This window comes from Patella vulgata, chromosome 3 (genome assembly GCF_932274485.2).
Source record: "Patella vulgata chromosome 3, xgPatVulg1.2, whole genome shotgun sequence".
Taxonomy (NCBI): domain Eukaryota; kingdom Metazoa; phylum Mollusca; class Gastropoda; family Patellidae; genus Patella; species Patella vulgata.
The window spans coordinates 8,792,286-8,807,355 of NC_065881.2; the positions used below are offsets into that span (position 1 = coordinate 8,792,286).

At 38.8% G+C, this 15,070-nt stretch overlaps 2 protein-coding genes across 2 annotated transcripts in view; both read right to left on the minus strand.

The window, feature by feature from the left end:
* LOC126815874 (pyruvate dehydrogenase phosphatase regulatory subunit, mitochondrial) overlaps positions 1–2,680 on the minus strand; it is a 33,571-nt gene extending 30,891 nt beyond the window's left edge. The window contains exon 1 of the mRNA XM_056099602.1: positions 2,374–2,680. The gene's annotated coding sequence lies outside the window, so the exon portion shown is untranslated. The remainder of the gene's footprint in view (positions 1–2,373) is intronic.
* Positions 2,681–5,846: 3,166 nt separating this feature from the next.
* LOC126815966 (uncharacterized) lies at positions 5,847–8,274 on the minus strand. The gene is made up of 2 exons (XM_050542091.2): positions 7,871–8,274; positions 5,847–6,560 (listed from the first exon to the last, which is right to left on the minus strand). Exons 1-2 carry the CDS (start codon positions 8,070–8,072, stop codon positions 6,148–6,150), a joined length of 615 nt encoding a protein of 204 aa, XP_050398048.1. The 5' UTR covers positions 8,073–8,274; the 3' UTR covers positions 5,847–6,147.
* Positions 8,275–15,070: the final 6,796 nt, after the last annotated feature.

Consider the following 15,070-nt stretch of genomic DNA (forward strand, 5'->3'; position numbering starts at 1 on the left):
ACAGAGAGAGAATTGCTATAAATAGAGGAACTAGTACAATCTGTGGGTACCGAGATGGTGAAATTTAATGGTGGTCTGCCCCCCTCTAGTGGATACATGGAGGCAGACAAATTGTAGTTTGTCTATTTATAGCAATTCTCTCTCTGTCTCTTTTCTCCCCTTTTGCATGCCCATTTTTGTTGATTTTTTGGTCTAGAATGGACGAAGAGGGTTTGAATTAACATTTTCTGCCAGGTTTTGGTAAATATTCATGATTTTGAGGCGGAAAGGATAACAGGGTTATCAGGTTGGCTACGGCGATATCAACGGCGATATGTACGGCAACTAGTTACATGTTTTTAGTATGCTTCTTCAAGTTTGTGTATCTCAAAATTTTGGAGGTCAACCTCATACAAATTTTAGTGCAAAGACATGACCATTTGTTCCTCTCTCTGTAGTGAAAAATATTCAGCCAAATGAAAATTTGGGGAAAAGTTGGAGGTGGGCAAAGAGGCCAGAATTAACATTGAAGTCAATGGGGAAATTAATGGTGGTCTGCCTCCACATCTAAAGGCTGGTTACCTCCCTTTACCTCTGAGCTTCTTAAATCTTAAAGAGCTGTAATTAGTGGAGAAATACCACCCAAAGCTCAACAGTTTGGTTTTTTTGAGAGAGAGAGAGAGAGAGAGAGGGTTAAGGTTCACTGGTCACAAACTAGGTCTAGGTCATTTTTGGACTAACATATGGTTTAATTTTATTTCAATAATTCAACTTGCGCGTATGGGTCTTTAGCAGTGGGAGGAAACTGGAGGGCCCGGAGAAAACCCACGAGGTTGGACAGGCGACCCTAGTCCTTGTAAAACCAGTGAATTGAAACCATGTCAGTTGACTTAAATGACCGACCTTATGATACAATGCGCACACGCTAACCATTCAGCCATCAAACCTCCAAAGACCTCTAAAGGAACAGCAATATTTCCATTTTGAATGTTAAAGAAAATAAAGTTGCAATGTATATAATATGTGTTTCTTTGTATTTGTACTATTTTTGTATATTTGATACCAAAAAAAAGGTGAATTTATCCGCAATAGGCTAATTCAAAACACAAAAAAAAATATTAACATGAAACTATTATAGTGAAAACTGCCAACTCTTTATTAAATCTCCAATAATGTCCCTTTAACATGAAACATGTGGTTATTAAAAGGCTTAACCCAATGATAAAACTCATCCCAATTTTCCGACGTGGTTTCCCCTTGTCAGTGATGCAGGACGGAGGGCCTGACAAGGACGGCTGTCTAGTCCTTCGGATGAGACGAAAAACCGAGGTCCCATGTATACATTAGAATGCACGTAAAAGATCCCTTGGCAGTTGGAATTCGATATAAGAGTAGGCGATAGTGCCGCTGCCCGGGCAAAATTTCCCTCATAGCACACTGTATGGCGTATGCCCGTCTTCATTAGCACAGCATAGGAGCAGAACAGTAGGACGTTAAAACTCCATTTCATTTCATTTCCAGTAAAGGTAATATATTTTCTTAAAATAAGAATAATATGCTGATGAATTTATTTGAAAATACCTACTCAAACACAAACGAAAATATTTACATGACATGCACATTTTTTCCTAGAAATTTGCAATTATTCGGTTTCACATAAAAGGCATGGTACTCTTTCACAAAGTTTTTAAAAACATCAGCTGTAATTGGTCAATCAAGCTCGTTTACTATTTGATAAAAGAAAAACAACAAAATATTACTAAATATACCCTACACAAATTTTCAGAAATGTTTTATTTATTCGTAATTTATTATTGTCCGTAACTTGTTTATTATGATGATGTTCGAACAGCCGTTTGGGTTAAGGAAGTCCAAAAAGTTGTGAGACCGAGTCCAAACCGTCGTTTGTGTGGAGTCCGAATGGTCCTGGGAACTTAGTTGTTCTTAGTGTTTAACGTCCGCATCCACTTAAGGTGATATCGCAGACAGGTCTTATTTCTTTTTTTTTATTATCTTAGCGCACGCACAGGGGTCTTTCCTGTGGGAGGAAACCGGAGTATCCGGAGTAAACCCACAAGGTATGAGAAGGCGCCCCTATCTCCAAGTCACATATGCTTACACCTGGGATCAAAACCACAGCCGCAAGCCAGAGGTGACTGGCCAGCTAGAGGTCGAAGCGAGGCACTCTACAACACTAGGCCATCCCAACCCCCCTGGCACGAAACGTTGTATACTAGTACTAGTACTACGCAACTGTCAATGATCATGCCCCATGCTATGTGGGTGAGACAATGTATGCCCTACTGGCTGTAACTTTGCTGCACTAAATAGAATGGTTTGACCATAATTTATCTCCCTATCTCACTTCTCATACTGTGGTATATGACTACTTACCTGAAATTCTTTTTTCAAAAAGTCAATTCTTCACTGTAACTCACTGACAACCTGTCATTGTCGGTCAATCGGCTAGTTCAGTCTCAGACCATAGTATAGAATTCTCAATTCTGCATGACTAGCAAACTGATCTTATTCAACCGAAGTTATTGTGTAAACTTTCAACATTGCACCGATCAGTACGTCACTGGGGCCGATTACATTCTATTGATCGCATGTTTCAACCTTGCTCCCCTCGAGTTGCCTAGGAAGTTAAAATTGTAAACATTAATAATATTGTCAAACGGTGAGTAAAATTCTGTTTGACCTTGACCCGTCGTGACCTTTCTGTTGACTAATCACATTCAACTAGATCTGGCTCATCGAGACTACATTAATAGAACTACACAACAAGTTGTACTGATTCTTTCGATAATAAGTTATAACTTTATGATTGATATCAAACGAAAACTGAAAGATTCTGGACAGACAGAAACTTATTCTAATACTTTGAATAGGCCTATTTAAGAAGCATTATTCATGAGCTAAATCCGCCAAAATTGCAGGTTAATTAGACATTTATTAACAAGACAAGACCATATCAACTCTTCTTGATGCCATCGCATGGCTCCGATTTTAAGTAGATTAGAACGTATCGGCCATTTAATATTTTAATTTAAAAATGGAAAAGCCAGGTTAAGCCTCGAATAACCAACCCCGTGTTTACGATTATAAACAATCAATGCACACGCCTTGTCAAAACTACAAACTTTGATAACTTCGCTCAGAATAAAGCAATTTGAATGAATTTTTCAATATATTCATTTTGCATTATCTATATTTGAATTATTATCGCAAGAACGATCAAATCTTTATCTAAATCTTACATAATGCATCTTTAATCTCAAGGAGATCCACACTCAAATCGCAAAATTAATGAGAGAGAGAGGGGCGGGGGGGGGGGGGGGGGGGGGTTAACGTCCACTCGACACAAACTAGGTCATTTCGGGACTAACACATGGTTCAACCTTATTTCAACAATTCGTGTGTGTGTAGGGGTCTTTAGTGGTGGGAGAAAACCGGAAGACCCGGAGAAAACCCATAAGGGCAGGCGACCCTACTCCTTGCTACGTACAACCAGTAAGGTCTTATGTAAAACAATGCATGCGCCATTGAGCCAATGATTGACGCCGCGTCATGAAACGTCACGTGTTGAATGTAGTCATCTTTTACAGAGATATTAGAAACACAGATTGGTGCTAACCCTTCGGCCATTCAACCCCCCAGCTGTATTGGAAAGTTATTTATTCATACTATTCGTAGAGATCAACTCGGTTCCCGGTTCTTAAATATTGTTAATGACATTTAGTACAAAAAAAATTCAGAACCATTTTTTTTCCTTTGACAGTACTGTAATTACCATAAGATTACAGTAACTAGATTTTTTACTTTTTTTGTGGCCTGGATATTTGGATGGCCCTAAGGCACGTGCAGTTAATCCGGCACTCGTGAGCCGTCCATTTTTTGGGCAAATGTATTCTCTTTTTTCGCACTCGGCAAACCTCAGCAGATTCCGTTACTCTACATGACGGTAAGTGATATGTATCTACGCCTACAATTGCGATGCGGCACCGGTTTACTTATTAGGAAAATTTGTCGCTTCTTAAACCAAGTTCTCAAAATTGCGTCGTTCGCAGAGTGTGTAGAATTTTCAGTGCAAAGTTGTCCTTGTTTGAAGAAAATCGGATAAACTTGAAAGTAAAACCGCTTCAGACATCGAAATGAAACATTCCTCAAAGGCGTCGTCATGGGCAACGCCGTTGGTAATCTGGGAACTTGAATCCGCCAAGGTTTGCCGAATGCGTTTTTTCGGGCACAAACAGGTAAGCGTTTTTTTCCATCCACTGGAGCCAGGTGTTATGACGTCATATGTGGATTGTGGGTTAGGAATGGTCCAGGGTTAGGGTAAGAGCTGTGGCCTGCAGATTTCGATGTAGACAGGGCTAGCCCTAACCCTAACCCTGGACCATTCCTAACCCTTACCCTAACCCATAATCCACATATGACGTCATAACACCTGGCTCCAGTGGATGGAAAAAAACGCTTACCGCACAAACATCAGAGAATGGGGAGCATTTTTGCTTAACATGTTGTTAATTTATGTTGTTGTGTAATTAATTAAAAATAAACATCCGTCACATATCTTTGTGGAAAATTTGTTTTACCGGGTAGTTAATGACTGATTCATTCTGAAAATTCGGGTGATAAAGAAAATGTTCGTGCAAATAACTTGCATTGGCTCCCTATGCCTATAACTTCCAGTGTAGCTAAACCTCTCTTCTTTGGCAACCGGAAATTGACACCCATGGATTACAACGCATATAATAATGTAATATAAATGTATATAAACGGATTTAGATTCAATTGTTTCTGTTTTTACTCTAATTTCTAATCAGTTCTGTTGGCGAAATACGCAAAGAGACCAAATTGAATGGCAGTCTTTGGCGTCTGGTTATTCCAGTCTTCATCGGTAGTATTCTCCTGTGGGATATGTTTAGCCTCATTGCAAATGGCGCTCGAAAGCATTTTAAATTTTTCATTTTGTATTAAATATTGGATATCTTTTCATCAATGTTGATTTAAATTGACCAATAAGTCGTGTTTGCAATGTGGATGATATTGAGTTAGCGACCTGCCTCCTTTAAACCACTATAGTCACACGGGACTGATCATGAAATGAAATGAAATGGGGTTTAACGTCCTACTGTTCTGCTCCTAACCTGGGCTAATGAAGACGGGCATATCAGGCCAAGTTAGATAATGGCAACAAAACTAATAAAGAAAACATAATTAGCCATTTTCTCTTAACAACACCCCAAATGTTATGGCTCAGTAAGTAAGACGTTGGCTGGGGATCCCGCATGTTGGCTGAGAAAGTTCATTTTACGGCGTGGCCCCCCCCACCCCCCGTTGTCATGGAACAGGAATATGTATAGTCATCCGTCCGGGGCGAAAAAAAACAAGGTCCCGTGTGACTTAGACATTGACGTCCACGTAATACATCCCCTGGCAGTTGGAATTCGATATAAGAGTAGGCGGTGGCACCAATGTCCAGGCCAAAAAAAAATTCATAGCAGAACAGGAAGTACTCATTTCATTTCGTTTAAATAATTATAGTAAAAAATGACAACCATAGCTTTCAAAATTTATTAACAAAAGGCTTCAAAATAAATCATTTAACAAATATAAAAATTATTTAAATTGTAAATATTTATAAAACAATAATACTATACAAAGCATTTAAATTGTAAATATTTATAAAATAATAATACTATACAAAGCATTTAAATTGTAATTATTTATAAAACAATAATACTATACAAAGCATTTAAATTGTAATTATTTATAAAACAATAATACTATACAAAGCATTTAAATTGTAATTATTTATAAAACAATAATACTATACAAAGCATTTAAATTGTAAGTATTTATAAAATAATAATAATATAAAAATGATTTAAATTGTAAGTATTTATAAAATAATAATACTTTATATTCCTGTATATTTTGACACAAAACGATTGATACCTAATGCAAAACAGTAATACATATTTTAATTATTCTACCATAGAACTGTACTGATTATATACGATCCATGATTCTACTACAAAACAAATTTGATTAAAATACAGATTATATTTCGTTCCGTTTTTTTTTTAACTTTCGATGGCCTCTGCTACATGCAGTAAAACAAAATTTTGAACTATAATACAAGGTCCATGGTTAAAGATTTTAATCGAATCTGAATTTTCTGACGAGGTCCCCACCTTTGCTAGAGACACTGAGAGTTGGTGATCCATTGGCGCCACTGGTTCCTTTGCTTCCACTTCTGACAGTAACACGATAATTTCCACTAGTTCCGGTCCAACCATTGAATTTGGATCCACCAATACGTTTAACACCAGTTGGATTCAATTTCTTGAATTCTCGGAGTCCGGTGAAATAGTTGCCTGGTCTGGAATAATGTTTGGTAATTCTGGCACCACTTCTAGTTATTCCATTTCTAGCATAGCGACTTAAGAAAGCTCGTCCAGCTGAAAAGGCAAGACGTCCACCAGCAATGGCCAGAGGAACCCATCTTTTTGGTCGAAGTCCCTTCTTGTCAGCGTATTTTTCATTTAACTCATTGGCACCGATGTAAACGTCTGAAAATAAAAATTATAATTAAATGCATGTAGTAAGCGTAAATGCTATAAAATAAATAGGTGAGGGGGGGGGGGTAGATGGCCGAATGTTTTGCCCGTGCTCGTTGTATCATAAGGTCTGTCATTGATTCAGTTGGCGTGGTTTCGATTCCCAGGTTGTAAGTGACAAGGAGTATGGTCGGCTGTCCAACCTTATGGGTTTTCTCCGGGTCCTCCGATTCCTCCCACTGCTAAAAGGGGGGTTGGATGGCTGAATGGTTAGCGTGCGCGCGCTGTATCATAAAGTCTGTCATTGAGTCGACTGGCGTGGTTTCGAATCCCCGGTTGTACGTGACAAGGAGTAGGATCGCCTGTCCAACCTCGTGGGTTTTCTCCGGGGCCTCCGGTTTCCTCCCACTGCTAAAGACCCCTACTCACAATCGAATTATGTAAATAAAATTACACCATGTTAGTCCCGAAATGACCTAGTTTGTGTCGAGTGGACGTTAAACCCCATTTCTCTCTCTCTCTCTCTCTCCCACTGCTAAATTAAATTGACCCCGAAATGACCTAGTTTGTGTCGAGTGGACGTTAAACTCCACTTTTCTCTCTATATATAAAAAAAATTGTTTCAGAATTTAAAGATACAAATTGCAAATTGTTGGGAAAATGCAAGACTTCAGTTCGTAAAAGTCACCTTGGGAAACCTGCTAGATCTGTAAAAGTTTGATATATATATATATATACACATGTAAAACCATTAGCGGACTGGGTTTCTTGCCACAAAATAAGACAAAAATAAAGAAAAGGGGGCGCTATAATCTTTCCTAAAATAATCGTCGGTCGTTAATAAAATACAGTTACGTAAACTATTCACTTCTTATAGAACAGAATCTATTAAAATTTGTTTAATATTTGGATAGATTTGATAAATCACGGAATAAGACAATATAATCACAATGTGTGACTTTGTTTATGTGGACAACTTAAAATTATTGTATAGAAACCATGAACTTTGACCGTGTGATAATCAAAAATGTCATATTACGTAATAAAAATGTCAACATTTTATAATTACTGCTGTAATCTTTTTCCGAGTCAGATATCATTTTGCTGTTAACTACTTGTATTGTTTGCATACCCTGTTGTGTCAAATCGCACGTGAGCCAGCGTAATTACCCCTTGTCACTGAGTTAGATCTATTTGATAAGGCCATATCATTATAAACTGAAAATCATAGACGTGATAGGCCTATTTTTTTTCAGTTGTCTATAATAATGGCAGCCAAAAATCTACTCATGGTAGGCCTACACTAAAATATGTCTACTCACCGAGTTCACCTGCAAATTTTTTATCTTCTGCCTCCATCAGCGCCTCTAATTCTTCTTCTGTAAGAAGATCGAGATCAATGCCATCGAATTTTCTAGGAGTATTATTAACAACATCATCATCAACAATTTCTGGCGGTACAGGTGAAAGAGCAGACGACAGGGCCAGAACTGCAGCAACCGCAAACAAAACAACAAGCTTCATGGTGGATATATATTCTTAGCAGCTTTTTCTTCCTTCTGGTTTGAAGTTGGAAATGAATGAAATTTCCCATTTTCAAAGACATATATATATACCGATGTTATATCCGGAAGTATATGTTTCTGCGAATAACGGATTCTTGGGTGTCGTTGAGATGTTTTATGACTTCTTTAAGCTTCACGGATGTTCGAGGTGTATAAAATTCCGTATGTATATAGTATGTATGTAAACAATGAAGTTCATGACCCAGTTCACCGCTAGTTCGGATAATATATCAACAACCAAGCCCATGTCATACCAAATATTAGGTCAGCACTTGAAATAAATTTTGTTTTTAATAGCCATTGGCGTCTTTGTCTTAAAACGTATTGAAAAATATCGTAGAGAGAGAGATAGAGAGAATTTAACGCCAATTCGACACAAACTAGGTCTTTTCGGGACTAACATATGGTTCAAGCTTATTTCAATAATTCGCTTGCGCGTAGAGGTCTTTAGCAGTCGGGGGAAACCGGAGGACCCGGAGAAAACCCACGAGGCTGCGGAAGGCGACCCACTCCTTGCCACGCAAAAGCGGGGAATCGAAGCCACGCCATTTGATTCAATGACAGACCTTGTGATTTCATGCGCACGCGTTAAACCACTAGACCATCCAAACCCCCTTGAAAAATATCAAGAAATTATATAGAATACAACGGGGTTTCACGTATCGTCCATACAATACTTCGGTTATTTTGAGACTATTATATGGTCATTTAAATCGTGTGTGCTGTGCGAAAGAGAGGATTTGGCCTGGGCAGCGACATTTTCATCTCTATTCTTTCAATTCCAACTGTAGACGCATATGAACTGGGCCTTTTATACCATCTGAAAGACAGGGCACACTCTCCTTGTGGTGCCCGATTTGAAGCCGAGAAATTCTAGTCACAGCTAGGACCGGTGCCATATACCTCTCTAAAGAAATGGGCTATGTATAGATTTTATTATTTAAATATCGTTGTCTTAAAGCAGACCCGCGGCTAAAGTATCTCTAGATCTGCAATATTCAATAAAACCAGCTATCAAATAGATTCTAAGATGGGGGTTGGATGGCCGAATGGTTAGCGCGTGTGCGCTGTATCATAAGGTCTATCATTGAGTCAACTGGCGTGGTTTCGATTCCCTGGTTATACGTGACAAGGAGTAGGGTCGCCTGTCCAATCTCGTGGGTTTTCTCCCACTGCTAAAGAAACCTGCGCGCAAGCGAATTATTAAAATAAAATTAAACCACACGTTAGTCCCGAAATGACCTAGTTTGTGTCGAGTTGACGTTAAACCTCATCCCGCTCCGTCTCGCTTCCAAAATATGTTATTGACCTCAATTTAAAAGCTGTTTATGGTTGAAGTTTTCTAATTTAGAAAAATAAAACACTGCAATGCACGTATCTCCAAAAATCTAACAGGATTAACAATGAAAAAGTTTTCGAATCCGGTTCTAAAAGTATGTGTAACTGGGCTGATGAAGACGAGCGTGCGCCATTAAGTGTGCTGTGAGGGAAATTTGCCCGGGCAGCGGCGCTACGGCCTACTCTTATTTCGAAGTCCAACTGTAAATGGTTCTTTTACGTGCACGTCAATGTGTACACGCGACCTCGGTTTTTTGTTCCATCCGAAGGACTATACCTTGTCCCTTACCTGACCCTCTTTCCTACAACACTGACATGGGGGTGGGGTGTAGGGCTACGCGGACACGGGACATCCAGGTTAGCGAGCCAACGTCTCACCCACTGAGCCACCGCGTCTCCACCAAGGTACGTAATATCTTCATACTTTCAATATCTATATATTTACTTTTCTTTAATGACAATTCGGGAACGGAATGCGATTTAACGCCGCGTCAACATATTAGAGACTAACATATGAAATGAAATGGGGTTTAACGTCCTACTGTTCTGCTCCGAACTGGGCTAATGAAGACGGGCATATGCCATACAGTGTGCTATGAGGGAAATTTTGTCCGGGCAGCGGCACTATCGCCTACTCTTATGTGTATTCTAATGTATACACGGGACCTCGCTTTTTTGTCTCATCCGAAGGACTAGACAGCTGTCCTTGTCAGGCCCTCCGACCTGCATCACTGAAAAGGGGGAACCACGCCGGAAAATCTGGATGAACTTTCTCGGCCAATGCAGGGATCGAACACCCGACCTCCAGGCTAGCGAGCCAGCGTCTTACCCACTTAGCCACGTGATCCCCCTAACATGATATGGTAATTTGTTTATGGTTACGTTTGGAATGCGAGACGGGGAATTTAATCTGGGAAGCGACGGTTTCGCCTCTCGATTGAATTTTTAATGCCAAGAGATCAAGTAGAACACGGAAACTCTCTCGGTTTTTGTCTCTTACTAACAACTAGTCATATTTCCCTTATCATTAAAAAGCCCATCAGACACCTGTCCTGACAAGTGAAAACAAATCTTGGAAATTAGGGAAGATTCTTCTCGACCCTCGCCGTTAATAATTCAGGGAAAAGTGTCAATTAAACGTCTTAAGCGCATGCCTCACCCGTGCCTCAGGCAAATCAGTCTAAGTGTGATAGGCATAGATGTGACAAATATTTTTCAATTGCTGGGTTTTTTTGTCTTTTTTTTTTAATATGTGTCAAGCATGTGGAAATTATGGACTGTTATATTACGTACAACATGACTAATGTAAAGGGTGCAGCGTATAAATTTTCTTGAAATAATGTATTCCCTTTCAAACGATGTCCGTTACAAAGGGATGGGGAGGGGCTGATGGGATTTTTTTTTATTCTAAGACCCCACTGCATCAGCATTAAAGATACATTATGGGAGATTCGATAACGAGTTGGCAGTTCTCACTATAATAGTTAAAAACTAGATAATGTCAATTTCGTGAAAATTTCATTCAAATTGATCCACTATGAACCGAGAAATAAGCGGTTGAAATTTCCGGCTAGCCTTGATCATCATTACTAAAGTCAGTACGATAAACAGCATAGTCCCGATTATCCATTTAATCGTTAAATCGTGAAGGAAAGTTATGCAGTAAATCGGCTCATACTCCACTAAAGTTCACAGTCTGGATATGTTAATTAATGTCTAATTAATAGTTTATATAACATTTCAGGCCTATAGAAAGACCTGCAATAGATAGATTTAGCTCTTGCATAATGTATGTTTAACTAATGTTTGTAAATTTTAATACAAACCAATATTATGACCCTTTGTTTTTGAACATGACATAATATGAAATATATTGAAAACATTTCTCGCTTCGCTCTGCAGTAAAATGAAATGAAACGTCCTACTGTTCTGCTCCGACTGGGCTCTGCAGTATCAAGTTCCTCAGCCCCGAAAAACGACTATCTTAAATCTCTCAGCACACCAAAACAACTATCTTTCATCTCTCAGCCCCCGAAAACAACTATCTTAAACCCCCCAGGTCGTAAAAAGCCCCAGCGCCTGTGTTTGAGTGGAGTAGGCCGATCGTGAAATCTTTATTTATTAATTTTTTTTATTTCTTTTTTCGTGGGGTTTCTTTTAGGGCCTATCCACTTTTTATCATTTCTAGGTAAATTACTGAGTAGGGTTCTTGAAAATTAATTCCAAATTTTCAATGTTGGAGTAATATAGGGAAATGAAAAACAAATTTATACTTGTCGGTGATTTTGGCTCCAAATAATAGGGTCGATCGGAAAATCACATTTTATTTATTTTTTATTAACTTTTTTTTAGGGGGGGGGGGGCGCTTAAACATGCCTCATAATGCAAGAGCTAAATCTGCCTATTGCAGTTCTTTCTTTGGGCCTGAAATGTTATCTAAATTATTAATTAGACATTAATTGACTGATCCAGGCCATAATCATCTCTCGATGCCATCGGTAGCCTGCGATCTTTAATGGATTTCAATACATTTTGCGATGGATAATATCTTGGTTAAGAGTGAAGCAATTTGGCTGAAATTTTTAGAATTTTCGGTTTTCATTATCCATTTTTTAAGTAGTATAGCGAGAACTCTCAGCTCTTTATCTAATCTTACCTGAAATGAAATGGGGTTTAACGTCCTACTGTTCTGCTCCTAAACTGGGCTAATGAAGACGGGCATACGCCATACAGTGTGCTATGAGGGACATTTTGCCCGGACAGTGGCACTACGGCCTACTCTTATATCGATTTCCAACTGTCAAGGGATCCTTTACGTGCACGCCAATGTGTACACGGGACCTCCCGTCATGCATCACTGACAAGGGGAAACCACGCCGGAAAATCTGGATGAAATTTCTTGGCCAAAGGGATCGAATATCCGACCTCCAGGCTGGCGATCCTGCGTCTTACCCACTTAGCCACCGTGACCCCCAATGCCCCTGTAATGATGAATAAATTAAATATAACGATAGACATCTGTAACCAGGAGAAGTCCAAGTAATTTTGTCGGAAAAAGTTAAAACGAATTTGCATTTTTTATTCGTACGTCATAGAATAGAAACTTTATTGCATAATAACAAGGATATAATAAATGAAATGAAATGGGGTTTAACGTCCTACTGTTCTGTGTGGGGGGGGGGGGTATGGCCGAATGGTCCACAAGGTCTGTCATTGAGTCAACTGGCGTGGTTTCGATTACCTGGTTGTACGTGACAAGGAGTAGGGTCTCCTGTCCAACCTCGTGGATTTTCGCGGTGTCCTACGCGCAAGCGAATTATTGAAATAAAATTGAACCATGTAAGTCCCGAAATTGTCGAGTGGACATTAAACCTCATTTCTCTCTCTATAATAAATAAAAATGAAATGAAATGGGGTTTAACGTCCTACTATTCTGCTCCGACTGAGCTAATGAAGACGGACATACGCCATACAGTGTGCTATAATGAGGGAAATTTTGTCCGGACAGCGGCGCTACGGCCTACTCTTATATCGAATTCCAACTGCCACGGGATCTTTTACGTGCATCCCAGGGACGTCGATTTTCTATCCCATCCGAACGACTAGACAGCTGACATGAATAATAAACTATAGCCTACTATAGAGTACGGCCCAAATCGACGAGAACACAGAACGTTGAACAGTATTTCATTTCATTTTAATTGTCAGGAATCGTTCAATTCATTCAAGTTTTGTTTCATAGTTTTGTCTTTATTTTTAATCTATAGAATCCGGACATTTTTGCCTTTGGAATTATGTTTATTTCCTAACAGGAAGTAGGTTAATTTGTTTTGGCTATTTCTACGTATGTTGCTATAGATTCTAGGAAACCAAATTTCTCCCAAAATGCTGACCTCTGAGTAATCCTTTGACCAAATATACTGTGTCGACATAATATTATGTAAACAACGATAGCATTCAACACGAGCAAGATGATTGGCTGGTTGCAAATTAATCCGACAACCTACTTCCTATTACGTTTTTGATTGGCTGCATCTTGAGGGTCAGAGTGATAGGAATCCAAACATCACAGAAAAAACACGTTTCTCTAAAAATAGACTTTTCTGGGATCCGGGATAAGATGTATAAAATGAGAGGTGTTCGTTAATCTCGAACATATCTTCGTTGACGTATCTCATCTGTACAACATAGTTAACTTGTTAGCAGGTTTTCAATTCGAGCCAAGATGAAACTGTTCGTGTTACTTTTGTCGGCTGCTGTTTTAGCCGTGTCGTCTGCTACAGTTATACCAACAACAGAAGTGCCTGTTGAAGTCACAACTCTCTCACAACAGAATGCCGGATCCAGCAAATTTGATGGCGTTGATCTTGATCTCCTCACGCAGGAAGAATTGGAAGCTTTGATGAAAGCTGAAGATGAAAAATTTACGGGTGAACTTGGTATGTAAAATTAATTATGATCTTATCATTGTGATCTAGTGCCAACAGTAGTAAAATTAAAAATGTTATCGGGGTTCACTTATTTTATTTTATCGACATAAGAAAAAAGGTAAAACTTTAAGAAAATAAATGCTATTATTATAGATACTAAATTGATCTAAAATCAGCGTAGGGTTGGATAGCCGAATGGTTAGCGCGTGCGCGCTGTATCATAAGATATGTGTCATTGAATCAACGACGTGGTTTCGATTCCCCGGTTGTACTTGACAACGAGTAGGGTCGCCTACCCAACCATATGTTAGTCCAGAAATGACCTAGTTTGTGTCGAGTGGACGTTAAACCTCATTTCTCTCTTTATAATAAATGGAATGAAATGGGGTTTAACGTTCTACTGTTCTGCTCCGACCGAGCTAATGAAGACGGGCATACGCCATACCGTGTGCCTGGACTTTATCTAGTGCTGGTATTTTGATTTTCTTATCTTAAATTAAAGGGTAAGTAATCAATCTAAGTGCATATTATTACGACGTCATCATATTTCTATGGATTAATCCGTGAGAAATTTGGTAATTAGCGAAAATTGTTCATGCCGTTAAGTTACTTGAATTGTTAGGCAATAAAAGTCATTTGTCAACCATTCTACGATGTAGCGGTGTTGGGGGTGTGCTTACTCACTTCAAAACATCTAGTGATATATAGCTCAAATTGATCATACCTCCAATGAATTCAGTATTTTTACTACCAACAAGGCTGGAATGTCATTCTTCGATGCTCGCATTAATTCATTTTCTCTGTAAAAAGGATTGGGTTATTTTCTCAGCCATAATGGGTTTTTTTTTATTGTAACATATAAATTATAAAAAAAAAACATTTTGTTTGACATTAAATGTTGTCTTCAGTTTATAAAATTGATATTAAAGACACCATATTTTAATACTTATATTTTTTTTTATTTGTAGACATATATCTTGGAGTCAATGAAATAAACAAGAGAACACGTGACAACTCTAAGGTAGCACGACCAAAAAGATGGGTTCCTCTGGCCATTGCTGGTGGACGTCTTGCCTTTGCAGCTGGACGAGCTTTCTTAAGTCGCTATGCTAGAAATGGAATAACTAGAAGTGGTGCCAGAATTACCAAACATTATTCCAGACCAGGCAACTATTTCACCGGACTCAGA

Excerpts from the sequence above, each read along its gene's own strand:
- LOC126815966 (XM_050542091.2), bottom strand. The coding sequence starts at position 8,072 with ATGAAGCTTGTTGTTTTGTTTGCGGTTGCTGCAGTTCTGGCCCTGTCG. Across the intron at positions 6,561-7,870 it reads AAAATTTGCAGGTGAACTCG|ACGTTTACATCGGTGCCAAT; the intron begins GTGAGTAGACAT and ends TTTTATTTTCAG.